Below are 26,403 nucleotides of genomic sequence, written 5' to 3' on the forward strand. Positions count from 1 at the left end.
CAGGCAGTGGCCCAGGCAGAAATAGCTCCCGCGCGATTCACTGGAGCCTTCCCCGGGCCCTGGTCCCGGCTACCGGGACTCGCGCGCCTGGATCTCAAAAGCGGCAGAGGCCACCGAAGGGACAGGAAGCACCTTGGTCCAGACCACACTCCCGGCACAGTGCGAAAAGAGCCGGCGGGAGCCACTCTGATCCCGGACGCCTCAGCGCCCCCTTGGGCTTGAGCTTGCCCTCGGCCCGGGGAAGGCTGACCGCGATGCCAGGACGCGCTCCCCTCCGCACCGTCCCGGGCGCCCTGGGCGTCTGGCTGCTGGGCGGCCTCTGGGCCTGGACCCTGTGCGGCCTGTGCAGCCTGGGGGCGGTGGGAGCCCCGCGCCCGTGCCAGGCGCCGCAGCAGTGGGAGGGGCGCCAGGTTATGTACCAGCAAAGTAGCGGGCGCAACAGCCGCGCCCTGCTCTCCTACGACGGGCTCAACCAGCGCGTGCGGGTGCTGGACGAGAGGAAGGCGCTGATCCCCTGCAAGAGGTACAGGTCATCGGCCCGCGGGGCGGGAGTAGGGAGCCGCGCGGGCATGGGGAGGGCGAGGTCGCAGAGGCCTGCGCCCTGTAACTCTTTCCGGCCCCTTGCAGCTCCTCCCTTCTCCCAGAGAGATCTTTCGCGAGGAGGGTCGCTTGGGGATAGCATGGTCGGGGGCTGGGAGGGGCGCTGCGCCCACCGAGGGCGGCCTGCTGGCGGGGGACTCAGTAACACCCAGCGAGGCGGTGGCAGGTAAAGAAGGGACCCATCCAGGGCGGGATCAAGCTGCAGAGTGCCCCATGCCCAGGTTCGCCCCTGTTCTCACGCTGCTGAGTCAGGCTCTGGGCTCATGGAGCCCCCTGCAGTCTAGGGCGTGTCTTCTGCGCTATCTCATTTCTTTCTAGAGCCATCTGCGAGAGAGGCACGCAGAATATGTATTTTCTAAGAAATACTTTTTGTATTTTAAAAGAATATAGCAAGACTACAAACGGTATGGGAAAGTGATAAAAAGAAAATTTCACCCACAAACTTACCAAATTGTTACAGCATTAAAATTTTGGTCTACTCCCTTTAAGTTTTTTGTTTATTTTAAAGCAAATTTTACATACTATGATCAAAAGCCATATGTTATCTGAATCTTTTTTTAACTTAACATTGTCCCTTATATGTTCTTATTTGCCATTTTATTAGCTTCCCTCCTATTTTTAATGGCTGCACAGTATTGCTTACAGGGGCAAAGCTGTAAGTTTCTTTTAAGTATTGGTCTGACCATTCACCTTTTCACATCTGTTGTGACAAAGAAAACCCTCTTTTTGAGACGTCATCTCGCTTGTGGCCCCTTTAAGACCTGATTTCTAATTTGGGATCACCACCTGTCTCCCTTCCAGAGCCCTGCCATTCCCCCTAAGTGTGTTCCTCTCACTGGCCTCTCTTTATGGCATTTGCATCATTAGGAGTTGCAAAGTGAATTTCCATGGTTTGAAACTCCAATGGACTGTAAGATCTATAGCAAAAGGGCACCATTAGTTTATAGAACAAAACCAAACTTGATAATATCATTTATTCTAAAAGCATTTGTTCAAGTATTAGGTGACTTGAAGAAAGTATGGAAAGGGCAGACCCTTTCAAACAATATCAAGGGTGCAAAATAATGCATTATGAAATGCAGCACAGAGCAGCACAGTCATTATGGTGGACTGGGAATTGATTCGAAGTCTTTCAAGAACATGAATGTTTTCAGTAGGGTCTTGAAGGGCACAGTAATAATAATAACAACTAACAGTTGCATACTTATTATATATGAGGCATGACACTGAAGACTTTACATATATTATATAATTTAGTTTAAATCTCACAATAACTTGACAGTATAGGTTTTATGATCTCCATTTTACAGACAATAACTCTGAGGTCTAGGGAGATTAAGCAACTTTCTTAAGATCACACAGCTAATACTTGAGGAAGCTGGGAGGGGGGGTTCTGACGCCTATGGTATACCAGGTTCACATTCATTCATTTATTTAACAAGCATTTGTTCATGTTAGGCACTGTGTATAAACAGAGTGGCTCCTGGCTTTCAGGGAGGTCAGAGTCTGGAGGTGAAGTCACATAAATAAAAAAAATTTCCATACAGTGGGATGAGGGGTGAGAGCTGGGGTGTGATGAGAAGAACTCAGTTGGGCACCTAACCCAGGCTTCCTGGAGGAGCTGAAATGAGAGTGAGTTCCAAAACACCTGTACAGGTTTCCCAGGGAGATGTGGAGAGACTGCTGGTCCAGGGGGATGCAGGTGTATCCATGCCTGGTATGTGTGTGCCATCCTGGAGTTTTTAGAGCTGAGTAAATTCCAAAAACCGCAGACCACTCACTGCTAGGGCTGAAGCACAGGACATGGCAAAGGGTCATACTGAAGGAGTTTTAAACCGTGGAATGTGTGATTAAATTATTTAAAGATCCCTGGATGTGTCCTTAAGGATGCATTCCCAAGATGTGGACACAAAATGGAGCCATGTGGAGCAAGAGTGGAAGTGAGAACACAATCTTGGAGATTTTCGTAGTGGTCCAGGTGAGAGATGGGTAGTAGCGATGGAAATGGTGAGCAGGGGGCAAGTGAATGCATTAGGGAAGTATTGAAGAGGTTCAACTGAGGAAAATGTACATGATTGGACGGGTTGTGGCAGGCGTGGTGAGGGAGAGGAAAACGTTAAAGAGGCCCCCATTTTTGGCTTGTGAAGCTAATGGTACTGATGGCATAGGGTAGATGGTGATGCTGTTCCTTGCAACAGAGCTTGACTTTGTGCACTTCTAATTCAGGGTGCATTGGTATCCTATGTAGTTTTATGTGAAGACTTGTACAGTAGTGGTGCATTGATGAATAGTCATATTGAAGATGGACTGGGATGGCCGAGAGCACATTGCTGAAGCAGAGGAGTGTGTCAAAGAGAAGGATAAGGGTTCATCTCTCCAAAGGTAGTATTTTTTTTTTTACAATTAAAAAAGTTAGACTTTAGAGTCAGACAAATCTGGATCTGAATCCAGACTCTGAATATGGGTCTTTGGGTAAGTTAATAAAGCTTTCTGAGTCTCAGTATCCTCATTTACAAAATGTGAATACTTATAATGCCTAATTTATTGGATTATTATGGGAATTAAATGAGCTCAAGTATATAAAACATATAGTACAATGTCTGATAGTACACACAAGATGCTCTGTTCATGGCCAAGGTTGGTCCCATCACTACCACTATCATCATTATCCTGGTAAAGTTACCATACCCCAGAGACTTGCTGCCAGCCCTTTGGGCTCAGAAACTTGATCCAGCAGCACACACAGACCCTTCCTTTGGGAACAACGTTCGAGTAAGGAAACTCAAATGCTAAACCTGTCTACTTCAATGAGTCTTATTGCTGGCATGAGGACCAGGATTCTCAAATCCACCAGACTAGGTCACTCTCTCCCTGTAGTCAGAACTATGTGGGGAGCCAAATTATCATCAGGCAGTTGTGAGCAAAGAGTTGGAGCAAATTCTTTGAGCAAACATCTAATGATTGCCTGCCCTAGGTTAGGCTGTATGCTCAATGTGGAGTTTTCCATCATGAATAAGACAGGCCAGCCTGGGGTAAGGTTTAATGGTAATCAGGCAAAGGCAAAGTGATGCATTGATTTTCACAATAGAGATGACTTGGTGGTGGTTCTGTGCTACCCCAACTGTGCTGTTCCTGACCCCTTCCACTCAGAATGGACCCTTGGTGAGTACTGCTCAAGTCTGTCTGAGCAACCCTTCTTCCATGACTCCATGACTGACTAATATAGCCTTTAGATGTGTGTTTTATACCTTTAGTAGAGTCACAGCCAACTCTTGCTGGCTTAGAAGCATTTTTGTCCCTTTGCGGTGATTTCTCGTTCCTCTGCCCTAATCCAATAGGTGCTGGTTTCACAGTTAAACTTCTAAAAGACATTTTTTTCCCTTTCTTTCCGAGTTCTTGGCAAGGTTCTTTCTGACAGTCACATCGCTGGCCCTAAGTCAGATGTGGAAAAGAATGTTTAATGCATAAACACATTTTTAAGCTCTTTAAGTGTAGATTTGTTGGAACAAACTCAGAAACTTTTTCAGGTATTAACAGTCTGGCCAAGCAACCAGATGTTATTTGAAGAAAATATGGATGAGTTGTCTCTTCATATTTATGAGTAAGTTGAGAAGTAAGTTTTAGAATTGGATCAACTTCTTAAGATTTTCATTTTGCATCCAGATAATTATGGAAAATCCCATTGATAGTTACTGTGGAATGACTAGGATTTTCCAGGCTCTGTTTTCCCTGAGATGATGGAAAAGATTAAACAACTTTACAAGCTTCAGATAAGACAAGCCTGAGCAGCAAATGGGAAATATTAGTAATTGATACCATTTTGTTTTCTAATTCCAACTGTCATTTTCCGACTCCTTGATTAAATTCACAAGTATTTATTTGAAAGACTGAAGGAAATCAAGAAGATGATTTTCATATTTCAGGCAGCATGTTGAACTTTATAGGGGAAGCAGCGTTGATACACAATGAACCCTCTCAGGCCACCAGTAACTATAGGCTCCCCCTTACAAAATGGTGGCTTGGGTGTTGGAATCAATGAAGCTCTTAATGCAGAGTGAGCAGAGAGGCAGTAAAACAATATGCACAGTCTGGTATCTTGGAATATTATTTCATCACCAGTCGTACATGTTCTATTAAGGATTTGTATTTGTAAAACATGAAAAATATGTCACAAATGGGGCAGCAGGTGGATTCTTATTCAAATTCTGATTAATTCATGTCTGCTTCTCTTGATTCTCCCAGAGCATATTATTTCTTGGAGAAGAGAATAGCATTAACCTCTTTTTTAAACAGAGAATCAGCCTCCTGTAGTGGAGAGAGCAGGGGCATTCATGTTAGACCATGATGGAGTGACAACCATGGCTTCTAATCCTGCCTTCACCCCAATAAGGTCCTCAACATTGCAGAACCTCTGTGTTTTTCATCTTTTAATTTAATTTGAATGATGCCTACAATGTTGATACTAAATCACTTTTAGGCTTTCATTTGTTAAATGCTAGGTACAGATAGTATTAAATGATATCCTGAAGGCACCAATTGTACTTTTATTATATCAGGCTGATTCACTGTTTCTAATGCAATGAATTTGACACAGATTTTAAATTTTTTCTCAACCTGTCCCATTGTGTAGACAAATTAATTCAAAGTTCTTTTTCTTCCTTCTCTTTTTCATCTAAGCCTGTGCTTATGAGTAGAAAAAGAGAAGAGGCTACCTTTAAATGCCTTGGGCCCAAACTCAGAAGGCTCTGCACTCAACTGAGCCTCTCTTCCTACTAAGAATGGAATAATGTTGCTTATAGGGGTGTTGGTCCAAGTATCAGCTGTGGATGATTAATTCCCAGGGCTGCTATCACCTAAGGTAACTTCAGTAATCTTTTGTGTTTGGAAAGGAGGATGAGGATTATTTTTCAAATATATAATTTTGTTTTATTTTGAAACAATCTCACACCTACAGAAAAGTTGCAATTATAATACAAAGAGCTTCCCCCTCGCCTGAACTGTTTGATAGTAAGTTGCCAAACTGATATGCCCACGATCCCCAAATGCTTCAGTGTATTTCCTCCCAGCAAGGACATTCTCCTGCATAACCACAATACAACCATAAAAGTCAGGAGATTAACACCAGTTCATTTTGACCATCTGAAATTCAGGTGTCATTCATGTTTTGCCAGTTGTTCTTTGTATGTTCTTCATAGCAAAAAAAAAAAAAAAAAAAAAAAAAAAAAAGATTTAAATGCAAGCATTACACTTAAGTGTGGTGTCTCTGTGGTCTCTTTCTGTCTGGAATAGTTCCTAGGTCTTCCTTGCACTTTAGTGCTTTTAAAGATTGCAGGCCAGTTATTTTGTAGAATGTTCCTTGATTTGGGTTTGTCTGATGTTTCCTCATAATTAGATTCAAGTTACTTACCTTTGGCAGGAATATCAGGGATAATACTCGTTCCAATTGCATCCTGATGTTCACTTTGATCACCTGATTGACTGTTGTCTGCCAGCCTTCTTCACTGTGAAATGATACATTTTTTTCTTTTTAATTAGTAAGATTTGGTAGGGAAATATTTTAAAACCATGTACATATCCCATTCTTCATTAATCTCCTGAATTATACTTTATTTGTATCAGTGTGGACTCAAGCCTTCTAATTTTGTTCTATTTGCTCTCATTGTTTACTTTGCTGTTCATAATGTCCTAGGTTTGGCCAGTGGAAGCCTCTTCAAATTGGTTTCTATGTTCTTTTGATGTGTTTGGGCACTTCCTTGCTTTCCGGCACAGCAAGATATTTCAAGATCATCTATACTTTTCCTGCCCCAGTCCTAGGATAAACCATTTTTCAAGAAGCCCTGGTTACTTTTCCTGGGGAATAATATGTGGAAGTCAGAACCTGTGCTCTGGTCATGCTCAGTGCTATCAGGTGGCACTGCTACCAGGTCCTCTCAATGGACAAAGCAAGGGGTGTTAAGTTTGAATACACACATCCCTCCCCACACACACTCATACATATATACACATTTACATCTATATTTATTTCTGAACCTCCAGTTCTAATCCATACAGGTGTTTAAACTGATGCCTTCATTCTAATCCAACACTACATGGATCATTCTAGTTTTTTTTTTTTTCCTTTCATTTTTGCTACTCCCTTCTCAGCCAGTGAGAAAACTGGCTTACTATTCAATTGCAGTAGGTAACCAGTCATGTATCACTACGCTGTCTCCTTCACACATGGGCTCTGCACTCCAGGCCAGCCCATGTAGAAGCCTATCTTCCTTGGTCCTACCTAGTGGCTTTAGTCTAAATTGTTCAAGAGAAAGGAGTAGGTGAAATTATGTTCTTAACATATGTTTGTATTGCTTTTGGATTCTCAGTATGTCATCATTACAAATCCTCAGAGGTGTTTCTGTGTGACGGGGAGGCAGACTAATATAAAGTGCTCAATAAATCTATTCGATCATGAATCTTGTCTTGCATGGATTGGATTTTCATTTTAAGAAATCATGACTTTGTGAATATTAAGAGCATGACTTCTCCTTTGACCTTTACTCCATCATTTTGGTCTCAGATGGCTGGAGATAGCATATTCTTTTGTGAGCTGAGGAAGTCTTGACTGCTTGTGGCCTCCTGATCCTCAAAGAATAAACCATACTGATTTGCAACACTTGAGTTTCGCAATATTTGAGTTTTTCTTCAAGAAACAGATTTTCTTGGAAGCACACAAAGTTTGATTTAAGGGACTTAATTCAGTGTGTCTATAGACCCTGGATTTCAGACAATTAATGCTGAGATGGGGAGGGAGAAGCAGGCACTGGGGAAAAAAGATCCAAAGAAGATAAGCCCAGGAGAGTAAGGAGGCTGATGGAATGTAAGACAAATTTACAAATGGAAGCCAGAGGTGGTCACTATACTGCTTTGAAAACATCTTTACTTTCTCCAATAACCTTGAGCTGTTTCTTCCTGATTCTGACCTTGAGGATGGTGGTCAGGGGCAAAGTGCCCAAAGATCTGAAAATATTCCACCAATTAGTGGTTTGTTTTTCCTGGAATAAATATCATAGTCTTAGATTTCACCAATTCCAGTAAAAAATTTCTATTTTCTCCCTTAACATTTTCTTTTATTTTACCCATCTTTAAATAAAAAAAAAAAACTTCTCTTGATCTTACCAGCTGAAATCTCATTCTCCTCTTCTATTTAAGGCAAATCTCATGCTAACTACAATTTTTGTACTCCCATGCTCTCTTGAACACCCTCCAATCACTTTTGTCACCATTCTATTGAAAATACTCTGGTCAAAAGCAAGAAGCTCTACATTACTAATCAACCAATCTTTGATCAGTCCTCATCTTATTGTAGATTAATTCCCCAATCTTGATGCACTGTCTTCACTTGGCTTTCAACATGCTGGTCTTCTGGTTTTCCTCCTCCCGCCTTATTTCCTCTCCTCAAGCCTTTTTGCTCTTTCTGCTCTTCTCTGGACTGCTAATAGTGGACTCTCCCAGGGCTCAGGCTCTCATCTCTTTACATTCCTACCTATACCCTAATTTTGATATATACTGAATCTGACCATACCTCTACTGTTATTCTGGTCCAAACCTTTATTATGTCTTGGCTGGATGTTTATGATAGCCTCCTAACAGGTGTCCCCACTTCGGACCTTGCTCCCTTTAGTCTGTTCTCCACATAGAAACCCCAGGGGTTCTCTTGAAAATATGTCATGCCACTCCTTGGCTCAGGATCTGCTCCCCAGCCTTTTCCCTACCTTATCTCTGTCACCAGCTCACTCATTGCGGACCTGGCCTCACCACGCTGACCCCGTTGGCACTTGAATCTGTCATTCCCTCTGCCTAGAAAGTCTTTTTCCTAAGAAGCTGCATGACTTACTCCCAAATTGAACTGTTTCTCTGCTCAACATTCTCAGTGCCCCCTCACTGCTTTATATTAATATATCCAAGGCACTTATGACTCTCTGGCAGAGTGTTTAATATTAAAGTTTGTTCCTTCATCTCCCCCACCTTCCCTCACGCACAGTAAGGCTCCGTAAGGCCAGGGGTTTTGTATGGTTGTTGCTGTGTCTCTAACTCCTCAGAACACTTTACATTCTTTCCAACATACTATGTGGGACATAAATGAATACTTGTCCCATATGAAAGGAACTGTGTTCTGATGTCGGAGAAGGCGATTCCCAAGCTCCATTTTCTAACTGCTAAGAGCAGGGCCTGATTAATTTTTATTTTTTTTTTGAATCAGTGAATGAGGGAAATGAATAACTGATAATATACATTCATTGTAGAAGGATACCTAAATAATAGATATGTATTTTCTTTCCTTTTTTCCTTATAATTAAATTTCTTAGACAATAAAATGATAGATTTATGTAATGGTTTCATGGTTTTTCATTTATATGCTATGTTATACCTCTTTTATGTTAAGAATGATTTTTGACATCGAATTACACTGCAGTGTTTTGAAAAGTTTTCCAGTAGGGTTGAAGTGGAGGGCACACCACCACCTCCAGAGAGTGGATGCCCCAAACTCCTTTCGCCCATGAGCCACTCCCCCACTGCCCTCTCATCAAACACTGTCTTCAGTGTCTCTCTTGTGCCTCAATTTCAATTTTGGGGAACTTCACCCAATGTGGGCATTTGACATTTATTTCTAAAGCACCCACAGTTTCTCAGAAGCAGTGCTTTTTTGAGTCGGGAGGCCATCTGAAGAGGAATCAGATCCTTAGCAGGGTGCCTAAGTTACCCTCAGTCCCCCAAAGAAAGGAGAAACTCTTGGGATGATGGCTCCCCTAAAGAAGGCAACTTCTCCTGGAGGAAAAGGATATACAATGCCTTGGATGACTCCTGCCCGCTCACAGAAGGCTGCTTTTGTTGTGGCTTAAGGTTAGATCTTCTGGTAGAGTTCTAGAATGTGGGCCCTGCCGATGAGTGACAGCCAAAAGCTCACCTCAGAAGAGGCACCAGAGTCACAGCCCCAGCTCTCTCAGGGAAGACGCTGCTCCAGAGCATCTCAGAAGCCACCAGGGAAGACAGTGGCAGATGGGAAGCCGGTGGTGCAGGGCCAAGGGCACAGCTCTGCCTGATGCAGCATTGTCAGCAATAGGTAGCATATAACTTATGAGGAGTATCTGAGTACCAGCAGGCAGTCTTGGGAGTGAAGGATGGGGGAAGAGAATCTGCCCCAGACTTCATATCCATTGGAAATGCCACATCAGGTGCTGTATCTTGGCATGGATTGTGTTTCCTGTAGGTGTGGGAGTTCTTCTTCTCACAGTCAAGCCTTCCACCTGTCCCTTGTCACACACCCTGTCCTTTTGAATAGAAATTCTCATCCTAGCCCAGCTTCAGGCATGGCCTGGCTTACCCTTGGACCCCAGAGATCTCACCCTTCTGAGGTCTCAACTCTCCTTAAGGAGTTAGGAAATGAAGCTTGGGAATCCACTTCTCGGACATCAGAACACAGTTCCTTTTGCACAGGACAAGTATTTATTTAGGTTCCACTTAGTATATTGAAAAGAATTTGAAGTGTTTTGGTGGTTTGTAGTCCTCTTTCCTCATGCTGAATCAAGCCTCAAAAAGGTCAATTTCTGCAGTTGTTAAAACACAGAGGAATTTTTATAGTGTGTGTGTTTGCATAAGTTTATAAGGAGCTTTGTCACAAGGTCTTCTGTTTTAGAGAAACAAGCCATTTTACTCCTTTCATAGTTCACTGCAATTTATTTTATACTAATTTTCGTATTTACCTTTATTTCAATTCATGTTTTAGTCAGCTAGAGAAATTATTCAATTTTTTTTCCAGAGAAGACACTAAGGTTGCATACTTTCAGAGATTTTCAATGTCTAAGCACATCTACTTATTGCCATTTAAATAATGATTTTTTTGGTGTATACAATTTGGGTAAAAATAGTCTTTTTGCTTAAATATGTTTATGGCATTTACAGCTCTCAAAGAGAAGTCTGAGGCCAGGTGTGGTGGCTCACGCTTGTAATCCCAGCACTTTGGGAGGCCAAGGCGGGTGGATCACCTGAGGTCAGGAGTTTGAGACCAGCCTGGCCAACATGGTGAAACCCCATCTCTACTAAAAATAAAAAATTAGCCAGGCATGGTGGCATGCGCCTGTAATCCCAGCTACCCAGGAGGCTGAGGCAGGAGAATCGCTGGAACCTGGGAGGCAGAGGCTGCAGTGACCTGAGATTGAGCCACTGCACTTCAGCCTGGGTGATAGAGCAAGACTCCATAAAAAATAAATAAATAAATAAAAATAAAAAAAAGAGAAGTCTGACACCAAACTAAATTTGGTTTCGTTTCAATAATTTTTTTTCTGCCCATGTTTTTGTAGGTTTTTTCTATTATCCTTGAATTTTATTAACATCTCCAGGTAAGGTGTAGTTTTAGGGGAACTTTGTTTTTGTTTCGCTTTGTTTTGTTTTTGTTTTTGTTTTTTGAGACAGAGTCTCATATTGTCACCCAGGCTGGAGTGAAGTGGCGCAATCTCGGCTCACTGCAACCTCCACCTCCTGGGTTCAAGTGATTCTCCTGCCTTAGCCTCCCGAGTAGCTGGGACTACAGGTGCACACCACTGCACCCGCCTAATTTATTTATTTATTTATTTTTTTGTAGTAAAGAAGGGGTTTCACCGTGTTAGCCAGGATGTTCTCGATCTCCTGACCTCGTGATTTGCCCACCTTGGCCTCCCAAAGTGCTGGGATTACAGGCGTGAGCCACCGCGCCCGGTTGGGAACTTTCCTCTAGTATTTCTGGAGGTTTGATACTCTGCTTTTTTCTTGGTTCCTTACAGAATCTCTTTCTGCTTATCTGTTCTGGTTCTCTTACATTACATCTGTCTTCCAAATGTCTTCTTTGCTTTAGCCTTTTCATCACTTAATATGTTTTTTTCCCCTCTGAATTCTACAATAATACCCTCTAAGTCACTGGCTGTGAGGTGGTTTTTGTTGTTGTTGTTGTTTTTGCCATAGTCAATCTGCTTTACAATGCCATGACTGCATTTTTATTTTCTAAATTTTTTAAATTTATTTACCTATTTATTTAGAGATGACATCTCACTATGTTGCCCAAGCTGGCCTCAAACTCCTGGGCTCAAGTGGCCTGCTTACCTCGGCCTCCCAAGTATCTGGGACCACAGGCCCTTGCCACTATTTTTTATTTTGATAATGATGTTTTTCATCAGAAAGCTATCCTTGTGGTCACACATTATTCCTTTTCAATTGTAAACACAGTCTATCCCAAATCCCAGTGAAAATAAAAAATAAGATTTATATTTCAGAGTTTCATTAAATGTTAGCTGGAAGGGTTTGCGTGAGTTTATATTTCAACATGGTGGGAATTGATCTATTTCTGCTAAATGGCATCATGCTGACCCTGCACTGTCCTTCCCATCCTTCTTAGAGTACCCCCTGCTATGTCATTTTAGAAGCCACTGAGCACCATGGCAACCTGGATATCTCAGTACTAATGATGCTATTTCTTTTTGTGGTGGTGAAACAAAACTCAGCCTGCACTACTGTCTCATGAGAAATTTTTTATTATCTTTCATCAGATGAAAGAGTATTTGCCTACACATTGCCAATATTCATCCAGATATATTTTGAGAAAAAAAGCTCTTCAATTTCTCAAGCACTTTTTTCATCTTTTGAACTGGAATCCAAGTCATGGAGGCCCATCACCTTACAGCTTCTTAAATGGCAAACATAATTATTCTTTGATTTTGCTTTTCCTCAGGCTGCATTCTTAAGTAATTTAATTTTCCTTTTGTTATATGTGATTGGCAACAATACGCACAGTGAGTTTGTATCTAACACAATTTTGAAATAGTGTTTTTTCTTTTTTATGTCTCATAATCATTGCAGGGTGTAACTCAAACTTAGTATACGCCAGCATGGCAAGTGGCCGCAGCTCAATTCTTCCTCCTGAGAGTCAGATGGCCGGCATGCATTACTAATCTATTATAGTGCGTATTAAACAAATCCAAAGTTTGTTCAATTTTTTCCATAAAAGCCAAAGTCCTTTTGTAATCACAATGTAATATTTGTCTACTCCCTTTTCTGTAATTTAATATATCTTGGATGGCCAAGCATTTCTACATGGATGGGAAGAATCACTCCTTCCCCCTGTTGAGAGCAAGAAGGCACATGGTGTTTAAGAGTTAGAATGAGTCTCGTTGACCCCATACTTAACTACGAAGTTATGCTGTGAGCCTCATATTTTCTCATCTGTTAAAAAAATAAAAATGCTAATAACATGTTCAACCAGCTGAATTTGCCAGTCTGTAACCTCTGCTTTGGATGTGTTCTTTTTTTCCTGACTACTCCAAATTGTGACAGAAAAACACTTGTCTCTTGACTGTTAAGGCAGTAGCTGCTCAGGTTCACCTATACCCAGGCCAGGCTCCGGTATTTGGGGTTCTAAGTTTAGTCAAATCTTTGGGCCCTGCTCATTCTGAGAGGGAAGGCTCTCATAGAGTTTTTGTAATGAATTGAGTAGATGTTATCCATAAAGGAGTGGTTTTTATTCATTTCATTAAGGATATTTACAGCTATAAGTCTCAGAAAATCTGACTAGCAAATGCTAAAATATAAGAATATTTGTTGTTTACTCCAGAATTCTTGGGATACATGTTCCTAGGTCTGATTCAACAGTTTCATCAAGACCCCAGGCTTATCTGCATCCACTTACTCTGCCATTCTTTTTTTTTTTTTTTTTTTTTTTTGAGACGGAGTCTCGCTCTGTCACCTAGGCTGGAGTGCAGTGGCGTGATCTCAGCTCACTACAAGCTCCACCTCCCGGGTTCACGCCATTCTCCTGCCTCAGCCTCCCCAGCAGCTGGGACTATAGGTGCCCACCACCATGCCTGGCTAATTTTTTGTATTTTTAGTAGAGACGGAGTTTCACTGTGTTAGCCAGGATGGTCTCAATCTCCTGACCTCATGATCCACCTGCCTTGGCCTCCCAAAGTGCTGGGATTACAGGCATGAGCCACCACGCCCGGCCTACTCTGCCATTCTTAGCATGACGGCTCGTAGTTTCAAGATTGCATGTTGACTTGTTGCCTCATGGTTTCAAGATGGCTGCCTCTGCTCCCAGCATTATATCCTCTCCCAACTACAGTCAAAGACAGAAAGTGAAGGGAGTAGCTTCCCTAGAACAAGGACTCTCCTCTTTTTTTTTTTCTTTTTCCTTTGAGAAAAAGGAGGAATCTCCAGAGGATTCTCTCTCGTTACAAACTTTCCTTTAGATCTTCAAAGCCAGAACCAGATACCTTTAGCTCTAAGGGAGACTAAGAATATGAGTACAGTCAGCCCTCTGGATCCATGGATTCCATATCCATGGATTCCACCAACTACAGATGGAAAATATTCTTTTAAAAAATTAAAAATGGCCAGGTATGGTGGTTCATGCCTGTAATACCAGCATTCTGAGGGGCTGATGTGAGAGGATCACTTGAGGCCAGGAGTTTGAGACCACCCTGGGTAATATGACAAAACCCCATCTCTACAAAAAAATACATAAAATGTCCAGGTATGGTGGCATGTGCCTGTGGTCCCAGCTACTTGGGAGGCTGGGGCAGGAAGATTGCTTGAGCCTGAGAGGCAATGGTTGCAGTAAGTGAAAATAATGCCATTGCACTCCAGCCTGGGTGACAGAGTGACACTCTGTCTTTAAAAAAAAAGTTAACTATGACAATAAAAATAATACAAATCAAAAATATAGAGTGTAATCACTATTTATATAGCATTTACATTGTATAAAGATTATAAATAATCTAGAAATAATTTATAGTATACAGGAGAATATGCATAGGTTATATGCAAATACTAAACCATTTTATCTAAGGGACTTGAGCATCTGTGGATTTTGGTATCTACAGGGCTCCAATCTTTCATGGAGGTAGAGGGACTACTCTGTGTGATTTTCTCAACCTCTATATTGAGAGACAGACAAGGGAGAAGGGGTACAAATGCCTGCTGGGTCTTTTAGGAAGGGATCCACCATAGTACTCAGAATGTTCTGTCCTTCATCTCTCTATCCCACCTGGATGAATTAGCCCTTCTTTGTTACGTAGTAGAGCAATTCATATGTGTACATGTAAAATGATTTGTTTCCCTGTTAAACATTAACTGATGATGATAAACACAAATATGAGATTTTCCTGCCATGGTTATGATACCTTACATTTATATAACAATTTTATATCTATTATCTCAAATTCTGTTCATAAGAATGTCATAAGTTTCAAATTTTTGGTCTCTCCATATAAAAAGTAGAGAGATGACATTTATGATCATACAGCTCATCAATAGCAAATGAGGAAGCTTGATTCTTTGACCTAAGCTTTTTAACCTTTTACGTTGTCTGTAAACCTTATGCCAAATTAAGAAAACTAGAAAGTTTTTTTTTCCCTGCTTCTAGTAGGGTAAACTTTTAGTATCTTTTCTAATGCAGAGAAATTAATGAAGCTCTACATCTAGTTAAAAATTCCAGTGTTTTTGTTGGGTAGGGGTGGGGAGGTGGGACAGTTAGTAGTATCTCATAAAATATGATATGGGAATTTCGTTTGATCCAATGATCCCATTCTATAAATTTTTTTGCTGGCATATAAACACAGAAAGGTAAAAGGTTTTATCTCCAATTCATGTTCAGCATCATTAATATTAACAAAACTGTAGAAATAATCTAAACAGACATGATTTGGGAACTAGCAAATCATGGCATATATATATATATATATATACATATACATATACAAGGGAAATGTGAATCTGTTCAAATTATTGTAGTTCAATCTCACTTATGAATATTGATATAATAAGTGATTAAAAGTTCCTTAATAACAGACTAAGTCCAACAGCACATTAAAAAAAATACATTGTAATCAAGTGAGATTTATTCCAGGAATGCAAAGATGGTTCAATTTTAGAAAATCCATAAATATCTATAAAATAATCATGTGATTATAGCCTTAGTCTGGCAGAAAGGCAGTTGATAACATTCAACAAACATTCATAATACAATGGATTCAGTAGGAACTGATGGATGCTTCTTTAACATAGCACAACCTGTGTAGTTCTTAATTTACTTGAAACCACAGCCCTTTTTCTGCTAAACTCAGGAAGAAGGCAAGGATGCCCATTACCTACATTCTATTTAATATTGTGCTGAATTTACTGACCAGTATAGACAGAGAAGACAAAGTAATTAGTGGTAAGGGATTAGAAAAGAAGAAATTGAAAACCATCTCTATCAATGATATGGATATAGTATTCCTGGAAGACACAAAAGACCTGAACATAAAACTAATTCAGACAATAAAAGTAAGGTGGTTATATGTAAAATTAACATGAAAAATCAATAGTCTTCATATATACGAACAATAACCTTGCTAGAATGATAGTGTAAGAGAAAGTGTCATTTAAAACAGCAACAGTGACAACAAAAGATCAACTACTTAGAAACAAATTTAAAGGAAATGTGCAAACCTTGTATAGGAAAAAATTTAAACACTCCTTTTTTGGAGTGATAGGATGATTCAACATCATAAAGATATCAGTTCTCCTAGATTTAACTCAATTCCAATAAATGCAAAAAAGCAGGATTATTTTTAGCTAAGTTGGTGCTAAATTTCATATGGAAAAATTAAAAAGCCCAAACATAGGAAAACCTTGGAAAAGAAGGACACAAGAGGAGGACCAGTAAATTTGACCAAATGTTGAAACACATTAGTAAGTCTCTGTAATTAAAAAGTGTGACATTGATGTGTAAATAGGCAATTCAGTGGAATAAAATAGAGTCTTGAAATAGATCCACATACATCTGGAAATTAGGTATGTGATAAGGGTGGCATCTCAAATCACTGGGGAAAAGATGGACTTATTAATCAGTGTTGTTGGAACAACTGAGAAAAGATAAAACTGAATCCACATCTCACACCATACATAAAAATAAACTGCAAACCAAACTAAAGATCTAACAAACAAAATAAAACCACACAGTTATGGTAGAAAACATGATGCATTCCTTTATAATCTGAGAGTAGGAAGCTTTTTTTAAATATGACAAAACCCAGAAACAATAAAAGGAATTTGCTTTTTAAAAATGAAAAATCCTTTGCATTGTAGAAAAAATTTAAATAAAACCAACAAATGGCAGGGGAAATTTATATCAAGTACAAAAGGCTAATTAATGATCTATAGAAAATAGAGAAGAGAAAAAAATCCTGATGTGCAGAGAAATGAACAGTCAGTTCATGGAAAAATAAAATGACATGATGCTTAATATATGAACACTCCACCAACTATTATGAAAGGAGTTGAATTAAAATTACACTGCTCTTTGAAAGGTTAGTGACTGAGGGGGCACAATGGAGGCTTCTGAGGTGCCTTATCTTTGATCTGTGCTGGAGACACTCAGATTGTTCACCTAAAAAGTTTCTCAAGTTCCACACCTTAAATCTATGCAATCTATTGTACAAGGGGACTTTTGCAAGTTCACAGGAAAATAGAATTAAAAGATATGAATAAAAAATATAAACATTTCTTGACACAAGCCCCATCAACTTCAATACAGCTTTGTAAGTGATAATAACAGCCATTTAGTCCATCCTTAATAAAGTGAGGTCCTGGGAATTCAACCATGTCAATGCAGTCTTTTTTACATATTAACTGAAGAAAAATGGGTGCCCTTTAAATTTTTTTTTCTTTTTTTTTTGAGATGGAGCTTTTCTCTGCCGCCCAGGCTAGAATGCAGTGGTGCAATCTCAGCTCACTGCAAGCTCTGCTTCCCGGGTTCATGCCATTCTCTTGCCTCAGCCTCCCAAGTAGCTGGGACTACAGGTGTCAGCCACCATTCCGGGCTAATTTTTTGTATTTTTAGTGGAGATGGGGTTTCACCATGTTAGCCAGGTTGGTCTCCATCTCCTTACCTTGTGATCTGCCTGCCATGGCCTCCCAAAGTACTGGGATTACAGGCTTAAGCCACCACGCCCAGTGCCTTTAGATATTTTTAAAGTTTAGGAAACAAAAAGAAGTCAGAGGGAGCCAAATCAGGACTGTCAAGTGGATGATTAATGATTTCCCATCAAAAATCTCATGGAATTGTCCTTGTTTGATGAGAGGAATGAGCAGAAACATTGATATGGTGGAGAAGCTCTGGTGAAGCTTCCGTGGACATTTTTCTGCTAAAGCTTTGGCTAACTTTCTCAAACACTCTCATAATAAGAAGATGTTAGCATTCTTTGGCTTTTCAGAAGGCGAACATGCAAAATGCCTTGAGCATCCAGAGAAACTTACCATGACTTCTGCTCTTATCCAGCCTACTTTTGCTTTAACTGGACCACTTCTACCACTTGGTAGCCATTGCTTTGGTTGTGCTTTGTCTTCAGGATTGTAGTGGTAAAGCCATGTTTCAGCTCATGTTACAATTCGTAAAAGAAATGCTTCAGGATCTTGACCACTTGTATAAAATTTCCACTGAAGGGTCTGCTCTTCTCTGCAGCTGATTGGGCCACAATGTTTCAGTACCCTTGGGAGTGAAAAGTCTGCTCAACTGAAATTTTTCATTCAGAATTGTATAAGCTGAACTAATTGAGGTATCTGTGGTGCTGGCTATTGTTTCTCCTGTTAATTGTCTGTACAATTGTCCTATACAATTGTCTCCTGTACAATTAGGGCATGACCAATATTTTTTTTTTTTTTTTGAGATGGAGTCTCACTCTGTTGCCCAGGCTGGAGTGCAGTGACGGGATCTTAGCTCACTGCAAGCTCTGCCTCCTGAGTTCACGCCATTCTCCTGCCTCAGACTCAAGAGTAGCTGGAAATACAGGCGCCCACCACCACACCTGGCTAATTTTTTTGTATTTTTAGTAGAGACGAGGTTTCACCATGTTAGCCAGGATGGTCTCGATCTCCTGACCTCATGATCTGCCTGCCTCGGCCTCCCAAAGTGCTGGTATTACAGGCATGAGCCACCATGCCTGGCCCAAGATTTTTTTTTCTCACAAATTGATGTGGATGAACTGCCACTGTGGGCTTAAATCTTAAATCTTAATCTTAATATTGACTCCTACCTTTTTAAAATGAGTTATTTATTTGTAACTGCTGACTTCTTTCGAGCAATGTCACATAAACTTTTTGTAAAACATCAGTGATTTCACCATTCTGCCACTTGAGCCTCATAATAAATTTAATATTTGTTCTTGCTTTAATTTTAGCAGAATGCATGTTGCTCTGATAGAAGCTCTACCCAAACTGATGTCTTATTCTTCTTGGTGTCTCAAACTAGATCCTGTTTAGGCATGTTATAACAAGTTTTGTGAGTTTATTTTGGTGAAAAAAGTTGGAATCCATGCATAGTTTTTTCATAATACACATTTTCCATGAACTTTTTAAAGACCCCTCTTATGGATGTTATACTTACTAAAAATATTCTTAACAAAAACCTAGTAGTCAGATACATTTCTTATTCCTCAGATTAGCACAGATTTAAGTTTGACAACATGCTCTGTTGGCAGGACTATAAAGAAAAAAGGCACTATAATATAATGCTGATAGGCATGCAAAATAGTACAACCCTGTGGAGAGAAATCTGGTAATATTTAACAAAACCACAAATGCTTTTACCTTTTGACCTGGTAATTCCACATCTAATAATTTACCCTAAACATACAACTCCAAAGCAGCACAACACAAGGTCATTATTTTTGTTAATATCAAAGGAATAGAAACAACTCAATGTTTATTGGTAGAAGACTGGCTAAAGAAATAATGATATTTGCACACAGTAAATTTACATGGCCATAAAAAAATAAAGATAGTCTGTAGGCATTAGTGGAGAATGGAGAAAGCAAGATGCAGAAAGGTCTGTATGGCATGCTACTCTTTCTGTAAAGAAGAAGAGAAAATAATAATTCACATATATATTTGCTTATTTTTTGACAGGCATGCAGGAAAAATAAAATGGAAGCAGTTGAAAAGTGTTATCTATAAGGAGCATGAGGAATGGGGAAGAGGAGATAGGGATGGAAGGGGAACTTGCCTCAATGTACCATTTCCTGTCATTTTGAGTTTTGAAATATGAAAATTTTTACATATTTAAATAATAAAATCAGAGAGGAAAAGTGTAAAGTCCCTGAATTGGGAACAAACTAAAACAAAGGAACCTAATGATCTATCAATCTGGAAACATAACCACACAGAGAATAGGCTTATTCTAAGTGAATTTTTGACACAATACTGACTCTCGATACTAGGGAATTATATTCTAAGGATAAGAGGAACTACAATGAAATCTTAAACTTCACTTGGCAATTTTGTTATTCATAATAGTTTTGAAGTTATTATTTCAAAATTATAGAATAAAGCAAATAAATGTTTTTGTTAATGTTTTTAGGAAGCATGATTTTTATTTTAAGAGGAAAGATATATAAAAGATATACAAAAAATAGGGGGGGAAACCTGTAATGTTAATTTAAATGGAAAATATCTATATGAATTCGAGTTTCTTTTTTTTTAATTGGAAGCTCTGACCACTCGAAAAGCATTCAAAGCAATGACATCTCAATGGCAATGAGCCCATCTAGTGCCCTGATGTCAGTTTCTAAGTTGTTTCCCCACTAAGGGTAACTAGAGTTTTTTAGAGAAATGCCTGATTTCAGATCTGGGACAGGGAAAGTCCAAGGTTAGCCTGTGCCACCTTGTGTCGTAGAACATCGGGAAGCACTCAGAGACTAATAGGATTATATCAGAAGATACATATACCAACTTGAAGGAGCTCCCTCTGGCCAAACTTGGGTAAATTTTAGCATCAAAAGGATTAATGACTTTAATTGTTTGTCATACATTGAACAAATAATAAATCCATGAGTCCAGAGTGGTACTCGATAGGTTAAGATAGATGGACGTCATTTACTATACCATTGGTACTATGATCCTAACTCCCAGTGAAATAATTGATTCAGGAAATGGATTTGCCTAAAACCATTAGGTGACAGTTATTGGGTAACAGGACATTTCCAACATCACAAAGTATCACTCATCAATTACTTGCCAATTGCAAAAGGAAACACTTTTATAGCAGATATCTGGAGTCACCATATAACTTGGTGATCAAAGTTAGCAGCATTAATAGTGGGAAGGTACATCACCTGTCTTCAGATATGATAAAGTCTGAAGTATACAGCCTCACCAATGACATGTTATTTACAAATATCTTGGAACTCAAATCGAAAAGAGCCTTTAGACTTCATATCCATTTCATAAGAATGACAAATGCTCAAATAGCAATTTAAATGACACCATGAGGAAACTGCCAAAGAAATCCACATTGTGGAATATCTGCAAACCTGAACTCTTCAAAGAGTCAATGTCATGCTGGAAAATAAAAAGGTAGGAGTACTGCTCCAGATTTTTGATAGAGACATAACCAAATATAATGCTTGAACTTTAATTGAACTCTGATTTGAAAAAACAGTTTTAAGATGTATTTGGGGGGCCACCTGAATATGCAGCAGATATCAGGGAATGAATTTTTATTTCTAAGATACAGTCCTATTGTGACCATGTGGCAGAAGCTCTTGTTTTAAGGAAGTATTTAGAAAACTAGAAAAAATACAGTAAAATGTAGAGAATTGTTGAGCCTAGGAGGCAGACATAAAAGTGGTCATTATACTAGTTTTTCAACCGTTCTGCATATTTAAAATATTTTATAATAAAAATTAGAAAAATTAGATTTATCTTTTTACTTAAAAGATTATCAAGGGCAAATTGTTGAATTTAAAATGCATAGTTAGAAAACAAATAAATAATAGGCACTCATTTGCGTAAAATGAGTATAGTACATATTGAAAAATCAATCCAATGTTTGTACACCTATGTTTATAGCAGCATTTTTCACAATAGCCAAAAGTTAGGAAACACCTAGGAATCCATCAGTGGATGAATGGATAAATAAAATATGGTGTATACGTACAGTGGGATGTTATTCAGCCTTAAAAAGGAAGGAAATGCCAACACATGCTACAGCGCAGATAAACTTTGAAGATATTATATTAACTGAAAAGAACAAATATTGTGTGATTCCACTTACATGAGCTATGTAGAGTAGCCAAACTCATAGAATGGTGATTGCCAGGAGTTGGGGAGAGGGAGGAATGGGTTATTATTGTTTAATGGATATAGAGTTTCAATTTTGCAAGAGTTCTGGAGACTGATGTACCGCAATGTGAATATATTTAACATTACTGAACTGTGCACTTAAAAATGGCTAAGATGGTACATTTTTGTCACGTGTATCTTGCCACAATTAAAACATAAAAATTTAGATATAAAAATTAATACGTACATAAAGACATATTTAGAAGAATATATGTCCAGACACATGTACAGAGTTGTTATTTCTGTAAATTAGAGTTTCTTGGCAATTTTTGCTTCCCTTTCCATCCCTAGATTGTTTTAATTTTTTTATATTTATCATGAATCTGTTTTACTAAAAAAAAACTATTTTCAAAAGCAAGAAAACTTCCCCAGATTTTCGGTGTTTCAGAAAACATGGTGATTCGAGAGCCTACTGTTTAGGGAAATGGATTTGCAGGAAACAATGGAAATTGTTAATGTAACCTGAGAATTTTAGTAAAAGCAACAAAAATCCTTTGTCCCATATAGTGAGAAGCAAAAGAGGCCGCTGGCCCATCCTGTGTGTTGTGGTTGCCGTGGAGAGCTTGGCCTTCTGACCCTTTGGCAGGGCCTAGCCAACCTGACCTTGCTCACAGCTGAGGCTCAGCAGCAGCAGGGCCTTTGTGGGAACTCGCCTGCCACTCCCAGTGAACTATGCTTTGCTTGGTGCCTGGCCAGCAAGGAGGCGAAGTTTGTCTGCTGTTGTTGACCTGGGCTGGTCTGCCTCCCCGTCCTGAACACCAATTCCAGCATCTCACCTTGCTTGACTGTGCCCCAGGGGGGGCGTTGGTGCCTCTCATCTCACAATTGCCTCTGTGACAGAGCCAGTCTTTGATCTCGCCTCCAGGAATCCAATTCCTCTCAAAGTCTGTTAATCCCTTGGGTCCACGGGTTATTCCCGTACAGCATCCCCACTCTGATTACTCATCTCAACCGTGGCTGATCTCTGCATTTTGACCTTTGGTCCCTGTCAGGCCACAGGCCCTGTATTCTATTTGTGATGGAGAGACTTATGTCCTAACTGTTAATATGTTCACATAAACACACACGCCACTACAGTATCATTAAAATGTTTTCTAAAATTTGTCATAGAGCAGTACTAGCATTTATATCCACATGGGATTTTGAAAACAAATGAATTATATAGTTCTATTTTGTTTTCCATTAATTTATTATTTTCAGTTTAACTTAAGGTGCAGTCAACATAACCTCAATATCAGATGATGTCTACTTTTAAAAAGGCAAATATTTTGAAAACATAGAAAAGTACAGAGAATACCAAAACGAACACTTGTGTTCAGACCACCCAGATTTAGCAAATGTTAACATTTCGTAGTGATTGTTCCGGGTCTAAAATTCTCATTTTAAAATTAGATTTTACTTCTGTATGTGGGCAGAGTGGGCCTCAGGGAAACAGTGAAGCTGTGAGTGTTCCCTCCCTGCTGTCCCCTGCCCTTCTGTTGCAGGTGACTGACCAGGCATCTGTGGCCCTTTGTGCCACACAGGGCCATGCTGGGCCTTTCCCAGCACAGCTGTGCTGGCAGCTGCTCCCCGGGTCTCTCCATGGAGCACTGGAGTCCTCAATTCTATCAGAAATGATAGAACTGAGTAGCATAAAAAGCTGCAAGCCATAAAAGGAAGGAAAGTTTATTAGAACAAAGGAAGCTTATTGTAACTCTGTAAGCGGGGGTGCTCCAAGCATCTCAGAAAAAAAAGAGCCCAGGAAATGAACAGCTGTTGGAATCCCAGTTTGCTAGTGCTTCTCTCTGCTTCATTCTTTAATCCTATTCCACTTGCATTTTGGAAAATAGCCTCCCTCAGCTCTAAATTTACATGTGATATGTCCAGCCACATAAGGGGCTGACTATTAGACCTCGGTCGTCATGACACAGGTCGAGATGAAAGAATCTCATTGTCTCATCTCTGGTCTAGTAAACTCTGGTGAGGAAGGTAAATATGAGGCTAGAATGACATGTATGACAAATATGAGGCTAGGAGGACTGTATTAGTCTGTTCTCATGCTGCTAATAAAGACATACCTGAGACTGGGTAATTTATAAAGGAAAGAGGCTTAATGGATTCACAGTGGCAGAAGAAGGAAGAGCAAAGGGACTTCTTACGTGGTGGCAGGCAAGAGAGAGCTTATGCAGGGGAATTCCCATTTATAAAACCATCAGACCTTGTGAGACTTATTCACTACCGGGAGAAAAGCATGGGAAAGACCCGTGCCCATTATTCAATTACCTCCCCCCGGGTCCCTCCCATGACACATGAGAATTATGGGAGCTACAATTCAAGATGAGATTTAGGTGGGGACACAGCCAAACCACATTAATGACACTTCTGTGATCCTGTGGATTTGGGGAGTGATGGCGATGATTTCAAGAACGAAACCCCCTCTCCTGCACATGGCTACATATTCTCCAGGGAACAATTATTGCAGTCTGAGAAGCACACAACAGGGACACCAGCAAAAGCTAGTAATGCCTTTCTAGCCCAGATACCTAGCACTGGGGAAAGCACAAGATATTGCTGGTGGTGAGAACAATGAAGACAACTTGTTTTTTGGGTGGCCCACTGGTCATTAAAAGTATCACAGGACAGGATTTGTGTATGGACAACAATTCCCATATTTACAAATGAACAATGCTCTAAGAGTTGGGTTAATGTTGCTGTGTTTCTTCAATCAGTGCTTAGGCTCTGCTGTGTCAGAGATTTAGCTGGTTATGAGAAAACAGTGACAATCCAAACCCAAACGTTTTCAAAGGGCTAACAGTTTTATGTTGACCCTGCATGCATATTATACAAAATTAGCTCCATTTTTGAGCAATATCTCATAAAATGCACACTTATATTTCTTTCTATATTCATTCTCATTTCTAAAGGTATGTGTCTGGGTTATTTTTACCCTCGTAAGCCATTTCAAATCTTTTCTGAAATAAGCAAGATACATATAAATGTGTAAAATGATGTCATGTTTATATTTCCATACTATCTCATAGAAACCTGAAGCATACGGCTACTAATAATACAATGGTGTGCTTCATAATGATGTTTCAGTCAATGAAGTGGTGGTCCCATGAGATTACAATGGAGCTGAAAAACTTCCATTGCCTAGTGACCTCATAGCCATAGTATGTGGTAGCGCAGTGCATTACTCACATGTCTGGGGTGGTAGTGGTGTAAACAAACTTACTGTGCTGTCAGTTGTATACAATTCTAACATATAAGTAATTACTATATTATACTTTTTTTTCTTCAACTTTTATTCTAAGTCAGGGGTACACGTGCAGGATGTGCAGATTTGTTACACAAGTGAACGTGTGCCATGGTGTTTTGCTGCACAGATCATCCCATCACCTAGGTATTAAGCCCAGCATCCATTAGCTACTCTTACTGATGCTCCCTCTCCCCCAAGCTCCACCAACAGGCCCCAGTGTGTGTTGCTTCCCCGACGCGTCCATTTGTTCTCATCATTCAGCTCCCACTTATAAGTGAGAACATGCAGTATTTGCTTTTCCGTTTCTGTGTTAATTTGCTGAGGATAATGGCTTCCAACTCCATCCATGTCCCTGCAAAGGACATGATCTTGTTCCTTTTTATGGCTGCATAGTATTCCATTGTGTATATGTACTCCATTTTCTTTATCCACATTTTCAGTCTATCATTGATGGCATTTAGGTTGATTCCACGTCTTTGCTATTGTGAATAGTGCTGCAATGAACACAGGTATGCATGTATCTTTAGAACAGAATGATTTATATTCCTTGGGGTATATACACAGTAATGAGATTGGTGGGTTGATGGTATTTCTGGTTCTAGGTCTTTGAGGAATTGCCACACTGTCTTCCACAATGGTTGAACTAATTTATACTCCCATCAACAGTGTAAAAGTGTTCCTTTTTCTCCACAAGCTCGCCAGCATCTGTTGTTTTCTGACTTTTTATTAATAGCCATTCTGACTGGCATGAGATGGTGTCTTTTTGTGGTTTTGATGTGCATTTTTCTAATGATCAGTGATGTTGGGCTTTCTTTCCTATGTTTGTTGGCCACATGTATGTAATTACTATATTATACTTTTATCATTATTTTAGAGTGTGCTCCCACTTACATAAAAGGTAACTGTGAAACTGCCTCAGGCAGGTCCTTCAGGAGGTATCCAGAAGAAAACATTGTTATTATAGGAGGTGACAGCTCCATGCATGTTACTGGCCCTGATGGCCTTCCAGTGGGACAAGATGTGGGAGTGAAAGAGGGTGATACTGATGATCCTAACCTTGTGTAGGCCTGGCTAATATCTGTGTTTGTGTTGTAATTTTTAACGCAAAGTTTTTTTTTTAAATAAAATAAATTTTAAAATAGAAAAAAGCATATCAAATAAGGTCATAAAGAAAATATTTTTGTATAGCTGTGCAATGTGTGTTTTAAGCTGTCTTACTACGAAAGAGTCAAAAAGTTAAAAAAATTCAAAATGTATATAAAGTTAAAAAGTTACAGGAAGCTAAAATTAATGTATTATTGAAGAAAGGAACATATTTTTTATAAATTTAGTGTAGCCTAAGTGTACAATGTTTATAAAGCCTACAGCAGTGTATAGAAATGTCCTAGGCCTTCACATTCTGT

At 39.7% G+C, this 26,403-nt stretch overlaps 1 protein-coding gene and 1 long non-coding RNA gene across 2 annotated transcripts in view; one reads left to right on the plus strand and one right to left on the minus strand.

Moving 5' to 3' along the window:
- EPDR1 (ependymin related 1) overlaps positions 1 to 26,403 on the plus strand; it is a 31,339-nt gene that overhangs the window by 93 nt on the left and 4,843 nt on the right. Inside the window, 1 exon segment of the mRNA XM_004045325.4 lies at positions 1 to 523. Coding sequence (XP_004045373.3) covers positions 1 to 523 — 523 coding nt within the window.
- On the minus strand, positions 3,744 to 22,731 carry LOC129523835 (uncharacterized). The gene is made up of 3 exons (XR_008667484.2): positions 22,539 to 22,731; positions 6,008 to 6,101; positions 3,744 to 4,032 (listed from the first exon to the last, which is right to left on the minus strand). It is a non-coding gene; the product is annotated as an uncharacterized lncRNA (long non-coding RNA).

The sequence above is a fragment of the Gorilla gorilla genome, chromosome 6, assembly GCF_029281585.2.
Source record: "Gorilla gorilla gorilla isolate KB3781 chromosome 6, NHGRI_mGorGor1-v2.1_pri, whole genome shotgun sequence".
Taxonomy (NCBI): Eukaryota; Metazoa; Chordata; class Mammalia; order Primates; family Hominidae; genus Gorilla; species Gorilla gorilla.